Source organism: Podarcis cretensis (assembly GCF_951804945.1).
Source record: "Podarcis cretensis genome assembly, chromosome: 7".
Classification (NCBI taxonomy): Eukaryota; Metazoa; Chordata; class Lepidosauria; order Squamata; family Lacertidae; genus Podarcis; species Podarcis cretensis.
In genome coordinates this window covers 13,294,957-13,307,115 of record NC_137176.1, presented here as the reverse complement: position 1 = coordinate 13,307,115, position 12,159 = coordinate 13,294,957, and the positions used below count along the sequence as shown (strand labels likewise).

The window sequence follows — 12,159 nt, the reverse complement described above, 5'->3', positions numbered from 1 at the left end:
ACTTAGAGCTTTCCATGGTGCTGAAACTACCAGCTTGCCTTTCTTTTTCATGGGACTCGTGTCAAGGTCAGGATATGACAAGACAAGCTAGATCAACATATTAAGTCATGAAACTTTGGGGAATTTTACCTAATCATATTGCTATCAGCTCTTGTAGCATTCAACCAGTTGTTTGTTTTTAAATTGATTCTCTGTTGAGATTATTGGAAAATGCGACAGACTGAGAAGAAAAGGTTCACAGAAGTCCATACAAATAGAATGTCAGTAATGTTTCTATATTGCAATATTACCTGCATTTATTCACAGTGTAGAAAAAAGAGCCACATCAATCCCACATTACCAGAATAGCAAGTTTACTTCTGAAACCAAAGATATAATCCATTAGAGCTGTGTCCACATTTTAAGAGTAAAACCACTTAGTTGCTCTTTGAGACCATTTATGAATCCCCTTCACTTTTTCTGCAACATTATTTGCTGCTCTCCCCCCCCCCTTTCCCAGTCTCTGTCCTCTTACCTAGAACCTCAGCCAACTTTGTGATTTCTTCCTGGTTGCCTCATATATAGCAGAAGAGCTGCTTACACATTTCTTTAGAACTTATGCATTATTGTATTTCAAATGCACACCAGGAATCACCTGTATACCCTGATCCATACAAAACATTCAATACTAGCTAGATAATTAGTGTCTGGAGGTCACTGACTGTGATACGAACATAACGATTTTGCGATACCTTTTCTTCCCACCTGTTGACACATCTGCAGAGCCGAAATAGGTCTGTGATCTTTCTTCATAGCCTCAATTTGTTACCATAATACAGATTGTATCTAGAAAGAGAGAGAGATGTACCGGGAGAGATAATAAAGGCCTTCTGCACTGTATTTTTTGTGGGCTTTTAACCAGCCAAAATAGAACAAAGAAGAAGCTGGTTGGAAATTACAGTGCATTTAAAACATTGTTTGCTATACTGACATTTCAGTTGAAATTAAATGTTGTCTGATCAAGAACCATTTGGGGGGTGGGGTGGCTTTCCTACATTACGACTGTACCAATAATTAAAAGCAAAAGCCATTTAAAATGCTGTGCATTCCCAATCAGGCTCTGAAATGTCATTATTGTTTTGAACTAGAATAAAGAAGCATTCTATAGACACAAGCAAGGATCGACCAGCAAGATGATGCTAGGTGTCAGAAAAAAAAGAATTATACTGCAGAATTTATGCTACCAGTATTGTAGCCAACTTAGCTATGAGAACACTAGTAGGCACTTTGATAAGGCAAGCAGAGAGCCTTGTAAAAGCACAGGGTTTTGTTTTTTTGGTATGTAATTGCTTCTCTGTATCTATGGCCCTTTCACATATTTTCTATTCATTCATTCATTCATTCATTCTCTATTTCCCCTTGCATGTAATGCACGAAAAGTACTTCTTCATGAAGCAAATACCGTATTTTTCTGTCTCTAAGATGCACTTTTCCCCTCCTAAAAAGTAAGGGGAAATGTGTGTGCGTCTTATGGAGCGAATGCAGGCTGTGCAGCTTTCGCTGAAGCCAGGAGAGCAAGAGGGATTGGTGCGCACCGATCCCTCTTGCTCTCCTGGCTTCAGGGATAGCCTCCCGAAGCCTCCTGAGCAGAGCAAGAGCGCTCCCGCTGCGCTCAGGAGGCTTTGCGTTGCTTTTGCTGAAGCCACGAGAGCAAGAGGAATCAATCCCTCTTGCTCTCCTGGCTTCACTTCGCTGGAGAGCCTCTGCGCAGGAGAAACGGAGCCCCTTCCATTTATCCTCCTGCTTTGCTGGAGAGGCTCTGCGCAGAGAGAGAGAGAACATTTTTTTCTTGTTCTCCTCCTCTAGAACTAGGTGCGTCTTATGGGCGGGTGCGTCTTATAGAGTGAAAAATACGGTAGTCGAACTATGGAATTGGCTCCATCAGGAGGCAATGATGACCACCACATTGGGTAGCTTTAAAAAGAGGATTTAGACAGATTCATGAAGGATGTTACCATCAATGCCTACTAACTAGGGTGGCTGGGTTCTACCTTCCCTGTCTGAAGCCTCTGAATGCCAGCTCCTGTGAATCACCAGGGGTGAGAAAGCCGCTGTGCCCAATTGCTGCTCTGGGACTTTCCATTGACATCTGGCAGGCGGGTAGTGTGAGATCAGAGTGCTGGACTCGATGGGCCATTGGCCTCGTTCAGCAGACACTTACCGGTATATTCTAAAGGTCACTTACTTTCTAGTTGGACCATAATTTGTAAAAACTGCCAACTTGTTTCCCCCCACCTCTTTAACAGGAAATAGAGCTTTTCTCTAGTATTCTTCTCCCAAAGGCAGCTGTAAGTCAGTGTCACCTTCAGTTATTGCTTTAAAAAAAAGTTATAATCTGAGTGAGTGGGTAGCAGAACGATAGCCGTGGGAGAGACAGTGTCCTGGAAAATGTACTGCAGATTCTAATCCATACATGCAATTACTTTTGGTTCACCTTTTCCTACAAAGTGCAACAGATTTTAGTGACTTAAGAAACAAGAACTGAGAGACAATACAAGGCTGATGCTGACCCCCCCCCCCGAAATACAGTGAAATAATGGTAGTGTTGGATAACTTCATTTTCTAACATCAGAAATCCCCATCTCTCCAACTGCATTCTGTCCTGTAAATGCTACCCTGGGGTTACCTAGTCTAATTCCTCCTTGCTTTTTTCCCATTAAACCTATGCTTTCCTGAATGTCACCCAGACTTAAATTTAAACAAATCCTTCTGGAATGTGTTGAGTCATCGGGCCCTAAATTGCTGAAAGTATGTGTTTGTTTGCAGAGGACAGGAATATTTACCTTAAAATTAACTATGGCTTTGATTCATGCAGTGCTCAATACCCATCCCTGCCCAGCCAAAATAATAAACAGTGCTGTCAGCTCTTGACAGAAAAATACGGTCCATCAGGGGAAAGAACGGTGAAGGTGATGTCTGAGTACCCTCCCTCCCAGTCATGTCATCATTCAGCCACAGGTTGTCAGACCTGATAATGCAGATTGTTTGCTTGGCTTTGCAAGGTTCCAGTGTATGATCCTTACATCTAGGATGCAATGTGACCCTCTTCTGCAGTGGCCATTTTTAATCCCAATTCCTCCTACTGAATAGAGGTCATGTGTTAGCTTACATAGTTTCTCCAATGTAACTCTACTGCAGTTTCACAGACTTAAGGAAATCTGTTCCTTCGTCGTTGCTTAAAGCAGTTTTGAGCTTCTCTAAACCTTATTACCCAGGACCCCCAGAATGGCAATAAGTCTCTTATATCTTCACATGTTCCTGGTGAGCTCAGCACTCAGGACTGAGATGTTGTCGTTTAGTTGTGTCCGACTCTTCATGAGCCCATGGAACAGAGCATGCCAGGCACTCCTGTCTTCCACTGCCTCCCGCAACTTGGTCAAACTCATGCTGGTAGCTTCGAGAACACTGTCCAACCATCTCGTCCTCTGTCGTCCCCTTCTTCTTGTGCCCTCAATCTTTTCCAACATCAGGGACTTTTCCAGGGAGTCTTCTCTTCTCATGAGGACTGAGATTACAGTTCATCTAATCTTGGAATCCTCCCTATATCAAGGTTTTACAATATCTCCAGTGGACAGAACCACACACAAGTTCTGTGCACTCTGTCCCTGCTAAAACCAGCTTTCCTCCTAAGGTAGTTTCTCGCACCCCTCAGCCCTTCATTCCTTCTTTGGGGTAGTGTTCGCATGACACACCTACACACTGCAGCCCACACACTAGCGTGTCATGGCACACAATTTGGAAAGCTCTGTACTAGCCAAAGGAAAACGTGTTTGGAATCTCCCAGATGCTAAATTAATTGTGCTCCTTTCCCATATCTGCCCCAGTCCAGCAAGGAAGAGCCATATGCAGAAGCAGGCTCCCACTTGTGCTGCATATGAGCATAAAGACAGACATCAGACCACATCTGCCTTGCAATTATAATTCAAGACCAATTGAACTGTTGGGCTAAATATTTAAAAATGGATGTGTATCTCCATCTGAGCTAGCTCATTGTTGCATAATACCAATTGCAAATAGCCAGAGCTGGATCAAGCCATAGCTTTTAAAATATTTTTTTTACCACTAAAAAGTGCTAGGATTGTGGTACTGAGAGCTACCAGCTGTGGAGTCCATTCTTGCCTTTCTGGGCTACAGATATTGGGGCTACAGCAATATTGGATAAACCCAGGTTAAACCATCAGCTCCTGGAAAGTTCCTTCAATAATTCCTTTTTTGTTACTGTTTTGCCTTTGGTGTGTTTTGTGTGTCTGTGTGTGTGTGTGTGTAATATTGCTTTAGCATTTCAAATTGTAAGACAACAGGAATATATTGGCAGAAAGGTAGTATATAATTGTGAATACTGTAGGGGGCATTTCTTGAAACTGGGGATTAGCAGGTTATTGGGGTTTAATGGATTATCTGTTTTTAGTAATATTGTCTGTTTCATGCACTTCAGATGTAGTCTTTCAAAAGTGTACTTCTGCTGCAGGGATAAATTGGTATGCCGCTGCTTCTGATGCCTGCGATAGGAATCTGTGGCTTATAAATATTTGAAGTAAAATAAATATTTCATTTTCCCAACCCTGGATAATCTGTATTTCATAACTGGGGGAAAGTAATTATTTCCACAGATGGCATATTCATCGCTTTGTGATGTGTGAGATATAGTTATGAGGATATTGTCTGTCACGTGAACTACGCTGTCCCTCTCTCTCACCCTACTATTACTTTGTGGCCTTTTAAATTTTGTGTGTTTGTTTTTAACACTTTGATGACATATTGTGTGTGACTCCTGCACAAAATGGCTCATGTAGCCTCATCCGTAGGGGGCTAGCCCTCCTCCATCCATTATATATAGACAATATATTGTGTGTGAATGGGATTTGCAGGACTAATGAGCATATAGGCTAAAATACGGTTGCTAACAGCTGATAATATAGATACGGGGGAGACAGGACAGTCACCTGAACTCATGCTAGCTTGCTAGGCAAAGCACATAGCTCAGGAGAAGTCATGGAATTATTGACCCTTACCCTGTACTACAGATTTTCTTTTCTATTCGCCCCTCCTTTCTTTGCTTCCAATATGTGACTCCTCCCTCCATTTAATTTCTTTCCAAAAGGGAAGTATGCTATGCGGGACCTGGTTCACCGGCTTCCAGGAGGTAACAACAGCAACAGTTCAGGAAGCAAGGCCATGTCTGATGATACCGTCACTGCTATTTGTTGCACTTTGCATGAAGTCATCACGAAAAACATGGAGAATGCCAAGGCCTTACGGGACGCAGGAGGAATCGAGAAGCTTGTTGGCATTTCCAAGAGTAAAGGAGACAAGTACGTTTTGCAAATCGTCTCATGCCTATTAGCTATAATTTAAGTCATAGATAGGTAGCCGTGTTGGTCTGCCATAGTCAGAACAAAATAAAAAAATTCCTTCCAGTAGCACCTTAAAGACCAACTAAGTTAGTTCTTGGTATGAGCTTTCGTGTGCATGCACACTTCTTCAGATACACTGAAACAGAAGTCACTAGACCCTTCTATATAGTGTGAAGGTGGGGAGGGGTATTACTCAGAAGGGTGGTGGGGTTGGGTGATTGGCAGATAGCTGTGATGAGCCTGTTGACGACTCTTAACGACTGCAATAGGTCTTACAGGTCTTATTTCTGTTTCAGTGTATCTGAAGAAGTGTGCATGCACACGAAAGCTCATACCAAGAACTAACTTAGTTGGTCTTTAAGGTGCTACTGGAAGGAATTTTTTTATTTTGTTCTAGCTATAATTTAATTAGTGCTTGTCTGCACTAATGATTTCCTGGAGAACTGTCATTTATCATGTGTTAGTAAGCTTGACAGTTGATGGGGAAAGGGTGGGGGGGTAGTAGGTGGATAATTTCATATCAAAGCAGCTGACTATTGTCATCTGAGGCATGTTATTTATCAAGAGTAGCTTACAGTTTAGCCTATATCTGCACTCACTAGTATTACATGAACCGATTACAATTGCTAGTATGGGAACAAATTTATTGTTTAGAAAGTACATTCTCAATTAATTGCAGTTGTTGTTTCTCAAGAGCGCACTCCCACCATAGATTATAAAAGAGAAAAGAGGGTGATGCCAGGTACTGGAGTCAGGTACAAATCCCAGTAATGGGAAAGCATAGGTTATTTTCAGATGAAATTTGAAAGACCCAAGTCCACCATACCTCTCATAAAGTGCTGACTGAATTTACGATTATCAGCTGCTTCCTTGAGATTCCAGTTACTCCTAAGTATGTTTCCTCTTCCCTTTTCTTTCTTTTTTTTTTCAACAGGCACTCACCAAAAGTAGTGAAGGCAGCATCTCAGGTCTTAAATAGCATGTGGCAGTACAGAGACCTGAGAAGTCTCTACAAGAAGGTAAGAGTTATTTAAATTCTTAAAATTAGTATCTCTTGGGGTGGGGTGGGGGTGCGTTTTAGAGCAAAATCAGCAATGAGCCAAATATTGGAAATGTTGGCGTAAATACAAGTTTCTGCCTACTTTTGCACACCGTGTGTGGCTGATCATGCAAGAGGCACCATTTCAAATTTCACTGGGGTGTGTGGGGCAAAACATTTCCAGTAGGGGAAGGATATTTTGCTAAGGTCCGAAGACTGGTTCTCCGATACATTTGAAGATCAGTTATATGAGAAGCAGCATATCTTTAAATCATTTATTTTGCTAGCCACAGTGGCTGTGTTCAGCCTCTACTTTTGGAGGGGAGAGTGCCCTTGCATTTGGGTTCTGCTTCTGGGCATCACAGATGGGATTTTAGGTCTGATCCAGTTAGGCTGCCCTTATGGTCCTACATTCTTACAGTTCATAATAACTGCAGGAATGTTATAACCACAGAACTGTCACTCTTGTAGAAAAGAGAGGTCAAGGAGGAAAGAGCCTTTGTTGTACCTGCCTAGTGCACAGGCCCATTTAATAAATAAGTATCATACAGTTAGGGACCGAGCCATGGATAGCTCAGTCAGTAGAGCATGAGACTCTTAAGGTCGTGGGTCCACGTTGGGCAAAAGATTCAAACATTGCAGGGGGTTGGAGTAGATGGGACCCCCCCTCAGGGTCCCTTCCAACTCTACAATTCTGCGATTCTGTTGTCAGTCTGTACAACCAGTGAGTTGGCCAGGTGTGGGCACTCCTGAGAGACAAATACCGTATTTTTTGCTCCATAAGATGCACTTTTTTCCTCCTAAAAAGTAAGGGGAAATGTCTGTGCATCTTATGGAGTGAATGCACTGGGCGGCAGAGGGATCCCCCAGCTACCACTGCAGTCGCGAGCTGAGGGATGCCTCCATGGTCGGAGCCATGACTCCCATCCATCGCTTGCTGTGAAGCCATCAGAGCAAGAGGCGCTGCGCAGCTATCGCTCTTGCTCTGCTGGCTTCAGCGAGAGCGATAGCTGCACAGCTTGCTCTGCTGGCTTCACAGTGAAGCGGGATGAGGGACAGACGGGAACAAGCAAAGCAAGAGCTGCTTACATGGCTTCTGTCCCGCTTTGCACAGCTCTCACTTTGCTTGCCCATCCCTCCTCCCACCTCGCTGTAAAGCAAGCAAAGCACCTGTCCCGGTGTCTCCTCCTCCTCTTCTTGCTCTGGCGTTGCTGCGCTTTACAGTAAGGTGGAAGGAGGGATGTGCAAGCAAAGTGAGAGCTGCGTAAAGTAAGAGATAAGCTATGTAAGCGGCTCTCACTTTGCTTGCTTTAAAGCAAGAAAAGTGAGAGCTGCTTACATGCTCTGCGCAGAATATTTTTTTCCTTGCTTTCCCCCTCTAAAAACTAGGTGCATCTTATGGTCGGGTGCGTCTTATGGAGCGAAAAATGTGGTACATATTATTGTCCTAAGTGGCTTAGAACTCATATATTTGCTCGGAATAAATTCATAAAGCACATGCTACAGGTAGTCCAATCAGAAGCAGCAGCCAGCCATTTTGGGGGAGGTATCATCCATTAGCAACTTCTAACAGTTTTAAGTGCTATGCTCCTTTACATATTTTGCCTACAGGCATTTCTTTAAGACCATTCAGAAGTGGAGGAGGGTCCCCTGTAGGACCCTCTTTTGTCTGCCACCCCAGTTTCCGGGGTGGGAGGAGGCAAGCTATGAAAATGTCTCCGCTCACTGTTTTGCCGGCAGGCTGTTTTTCGAGCCTCAGATTGGCTCAGAAAATGGTAAGAATTGTTTACAGGGCTTTTTCTTAATAGTTCAATTTCTTACCAAGTCCATCAGAGGTGACTGGGGCCAAGCATTCTTCCCATCTCTAAATAAGACCAAGCAGTTGTCTAATAATCTGCACAAGAGAGTAATGCTTTTCTTTAATAAAATGTGTGTTGTGCTAGTAGTGTTGGTAAACAAAAGGGATTTTGAAAACAATTATCCACAGCTTGAAAGGATTACTTTTGCACTTGAAGAGAGAGGGGCTTTGCTTCTGTTCTATATTAGCACATTTATAAGATGCTGAACTGTAATGCGAGATTGCCTGGTTTCATAAATATGCACTATTAGAAGGGCATAAACAAACAAACAACGAGTTTCCTTAAAAGATCTTTAACACAAAAGTAACATAATCAGTACAATATTTTCTCCAGTGTACATGTATATACTGGAGAGGAAGCTCACCCTCTGTGTTTACTGATGCCCTCCATTCTCCCAAGGCAAGATTGGATTAAGCTAGGAACAAAGAGGCAAATACTACCAGAGATGAGAAAACGATGCAAGGGGAATAACAGTGGCACAATGATACCAGTTTTTTAAAAAAACAACAACTGGTATCCTACCAGTCAAAAGAAAACTTTAAAGGCAGCTAATAGCACAGTCCTATACCTGACTACTCAGAAGTAAGTTCCATTGAGTTCAGTGGGAATTACTCCCATGTAAGTGGGTACAGGATTGCATCCCAAGTGGCCAAAATTATTTATGCAAGCCAGGGAAATGAGCAGCAGAATTGAGAGCCAGTGTGGTGTAGTGGTTAAGAGCGGTAGTCTCGTAATCTGGGGAACCGGTTTCACGTCTCCGCTCCTCCACATGCAGCTGCTGGTGACCTTGGGCTAGTCACACTTCTTTGAAGTCTCTCAGCCCCACTCACCTCACAGAGTGTTTGTTGTGGGCAAGGAAGGGAAAGGAGAATGTTAGCCGCTTTGAGACTCCTTGAAGGGAGTGAAAGGCGGGATATCAAATCCAAACTCTTTTTCTTCTTGCAGACTCCATGTAAATAAGTGCAAAAGGCACATTTACAGGTTTGCTTGTTAACACAATTGCAACCTCAACGAAAACTCACTGCATTATAGCAGCAGCAGGAGGAGAGAAGGCAGTGTCAGAAGTTAAAATGAAAGGGGTTGAAAATAAAACCGCAACCTATTGCTGATGCATACATTCATTGTAGAATGAATATATTGGTCATCCCATTTTTTTTAAAAAAAGGATACCATACCTAAGCAGGAAAAGGCAGCTAAAATAGCCAAGAGGTGAAGCATTCTTATAAGGAAAAGTAGCATTTCTAACTGAGAGAATATGATAGAGGCTTTTCAAATTATAAATGGCATGGGGAGAATGAAGAGAGGAAAATTAGTGCTCTTCCGTAACACAGGTTCATCGAACAAAACAAATAGGTAGTACGTTCAGGGTAAACTCATGAAATTATTTCTTCAGACAATGCGTAATTACCTTGTGGGATTCACTGCCAGAATATGTGGTGGCTTTTAAAAAGGGTTGGGAATGTAATGGACTTATGTACCACTATTGGCCTAGATAGCTACAAGAAAACTTCATGCTCAGGGATGGGACAGCTCCAATTGTAAGGTGCTGGGGAGAAGCAGGGGATGGCTCCAAATTTAGGCTTTAGTCCTATACCCACTGATCAGAAGGCTGTGTGTTCATATCACACCAGGGTCAGGATTCTGACTTTGGGACATGGGTGGCGCTGGGGGTTAAACCACAGAGCCTAGGGCTTGCCGATCAGAGGGTCAGCGGTTCAAATCCCCGCGACGGGGTAAGCGCCCATTGCTCCTGCCAACCTAGCAGTTCAAAAGCACATCAAAGTGGAAGTAGATAAATAGGTACCGCTCTGGCAGGAAGGTAAACTGCGTTTCCGTGCGCTGCTCTGGTTCGTCAGAAGCGGCTTAGTCATGCTGGCCACATGACCCGGAAGCTGTACGCCAGCTCCCTCGGCCAGTAAAGCGAGATGAGCGCCGCAACCCCAGAGTTGGTCATGACTAGACCTAATGGTCAGGGGTCCCTTTACCTTACCTATACCCACCTGGGAGTAAGCCCCATTGAACACTGTGGGACTTCCTTCTGAGTAGGCATGCACAGGATTGCTCTGCAAGTTTAACCCAGCAGGTCAGTTGTTCCTGGAAGTGACAGTGTGTTCCCTTTGCATTGGAATACTACCTTTGCTTCAAGTTGATCCCTATATTGTTAAGAGTTTATTAAATAAGGATGAATAAATTCCTGCCTCCCAGAGTGAGAATGAAGCAGGGGTTGTTTCCAAGGGTTATGCCTGGTATCTTCAGATATGGATGGGTGGTTGGGCAGGGTAGTGCCCTTAGCATACCTCTGTGGGGATTGGAAATAATTTGGACTGTAAGGCTGGATGAATACCATTTATTCATATCATTAATTGTCGTCAGCTCTGACCAAGTTAGAGATGTTTTAGTAGTTTCTTTTTTTAAAAAAGGGAATGTACTGAATATTTTCTAATTTGAACATTCACTTCAAGAGTAGCACATTTGATGCCGTTGAATACTGAAAAATTACCTGGCCAAACATTCTTATGATTTTCAAGGTGCTCGATGCTCTTTTGTTCCCCTGGCTTCTGCTTCTCTGCACAATTTTCTTCTCATTTCCCCCCTCCTTCACGGTGCTTGGCCTTATTTGCCCCACACGCTGCAGTTCTTTCAGCTCAGAGGTAATGCACTCTCTCAACAGGTCCTACCTGCTAATAGGTGGGCGGTCACATTCTGAACCAGTTCAAGTTTCCAAACAACCTTCAAAAAAGCTATGTCCTGTAGAATATTTTGCAGAAATTCAGCCTGGACATCACCATGGCGTTTATTAGTGGCAAGGTCATCATTCTCCAGGAGCAGCCATGGCTAGCGTTCCAAGCTAAGTTGGGGGAAAGCATTCCTAACTGACTCCCTTTTGGGATTTAAGGAGCACAGCTGGGTATAGGAGCAACCCAGGACTGTTCAGCTGATCCAGGGATCAGTGCTCACTTGTTTAGAACAGTATAGCCACCAACTGTGTCAATCAGACCTTCTCACCAACAGCATCTCTCTCTAGTCTGGACTGGTCTTAAGTTTATTCATCCTAATCAAGCCCATCACTAACCCCAGAACCGTCAAGAACCGTGGTTGCCTCACCTGGTTCCACTGAAAAGTAGGGATAAAATTGCATCATTCACACACCAGGGATATTTTACCTCAGGTATCATCTCAGTTGTTTCCCACAGGTTTTTAAATCACACTTGCAGCATAGCATGTGAAGTCTTTCACCTATGTACTTCATCAGTGGGCACGTTTACAATATTACCCATGAGATGTCTGGCTAATACATTACTTCTGTGGTATGGTAGTCATGTTCATTGAAGAACTACAAGGGGAGAAAGCTTTGCATGTAGTTCTTGTGGACCAGGAGCAGAGACTACAGCAATCCAATTTTAGGCCTAGAAAGAACTATTTTATTCCTATGATAAAAGACTAATATTCCTTAGGCATATATTGTTTGGAATGTGCACCTTGGAATATATAGTGTTTTAGAGTAGGCTGCACTGAATTTTTTTTCTGCCATAAAAGTGCATCTGCAGCAATGGGATCTATTTCTGTTTGTAATTTAAAAGTGTTATAATTGTGCAAGAAAAAAAATGTGGCCTAGATCCCATATTTCTATATCACTGTAAAAAAAAAAAATCTCATTGAAATAAATGATTGATTGACTGACTGATTGATTTATGGCAGCGGGTGGCCCCAGACTTCAGAGTGGCTGAGGACAGAGGATTTTCACCTACCAATCATTCTGAGTCATGGCACGCTCAGCAAACCCTCTCCCAGAATCAAGAAACCAGAATCTATTCCCAAACCCAGGTATTCTGGCTGTCAGCTGACCAGTCTTGAATTGTGATTTTTT

At 43.0% G+C, this 12,159-nt stretch overlaps 1 protein-coding gene and 1 long non-coding RNA gene across 9 annotated transcripts in view; one reads left to right on the top strand and one right to left on the bottom strand.

The window, feature by feature from the left end:
* The window catches only part of CTNND2 (catenin delta 2), a 528,002-nt gene that overhangs the window by 473,597 nt on the left and 42,246 nt on the right, over positions 1-12,159 (top strand). For 5 of the 7 annotated variants that reach the window (XM_079984908.1, XM_079984909.1, XM_079984910.1 and 2 more), the window contains 3 exons: positions 5,141-5,351; positions 6,328-6,412; positions 11,991-12,116. In XM_079984908.1, the coding sequence (XP_079841034.1) occupies positions 5,141-5,351; positions 6,328-6,412; positions 11,991-12,116 (422 nt within the window). The remainder of the gene's footprint in view (positions 1-5,140; positions 5,352-6,327; positions 6,413-11,990; positions 12,117-12,159) is intronic. The other 2 variants (XM_079984911.1, XM_079984913.1) reach the window with 1 other exon arrangement.
* Positions 1-12,159, bottom strand: part of LOC307220971 — a 54,177-nt gene that overhangs the window by 6,534 nt on the left and 35,484 nt on the right. Inside the window, exon 4 of one of the 2 annotated variants that reach the window (XR_013841235.1) lies at positions 732-825. The exons of the other annotated variant lie outside the window; for it this stretch is intronic. This is a non-coding gene — a long non-coding RNA (uncharacterized lncRNA). The remainder of the gene's footprint in view (positions 1-731; positions 826-12,159) is intronic. 2 annotated transcript variants of the gene reach the window in all.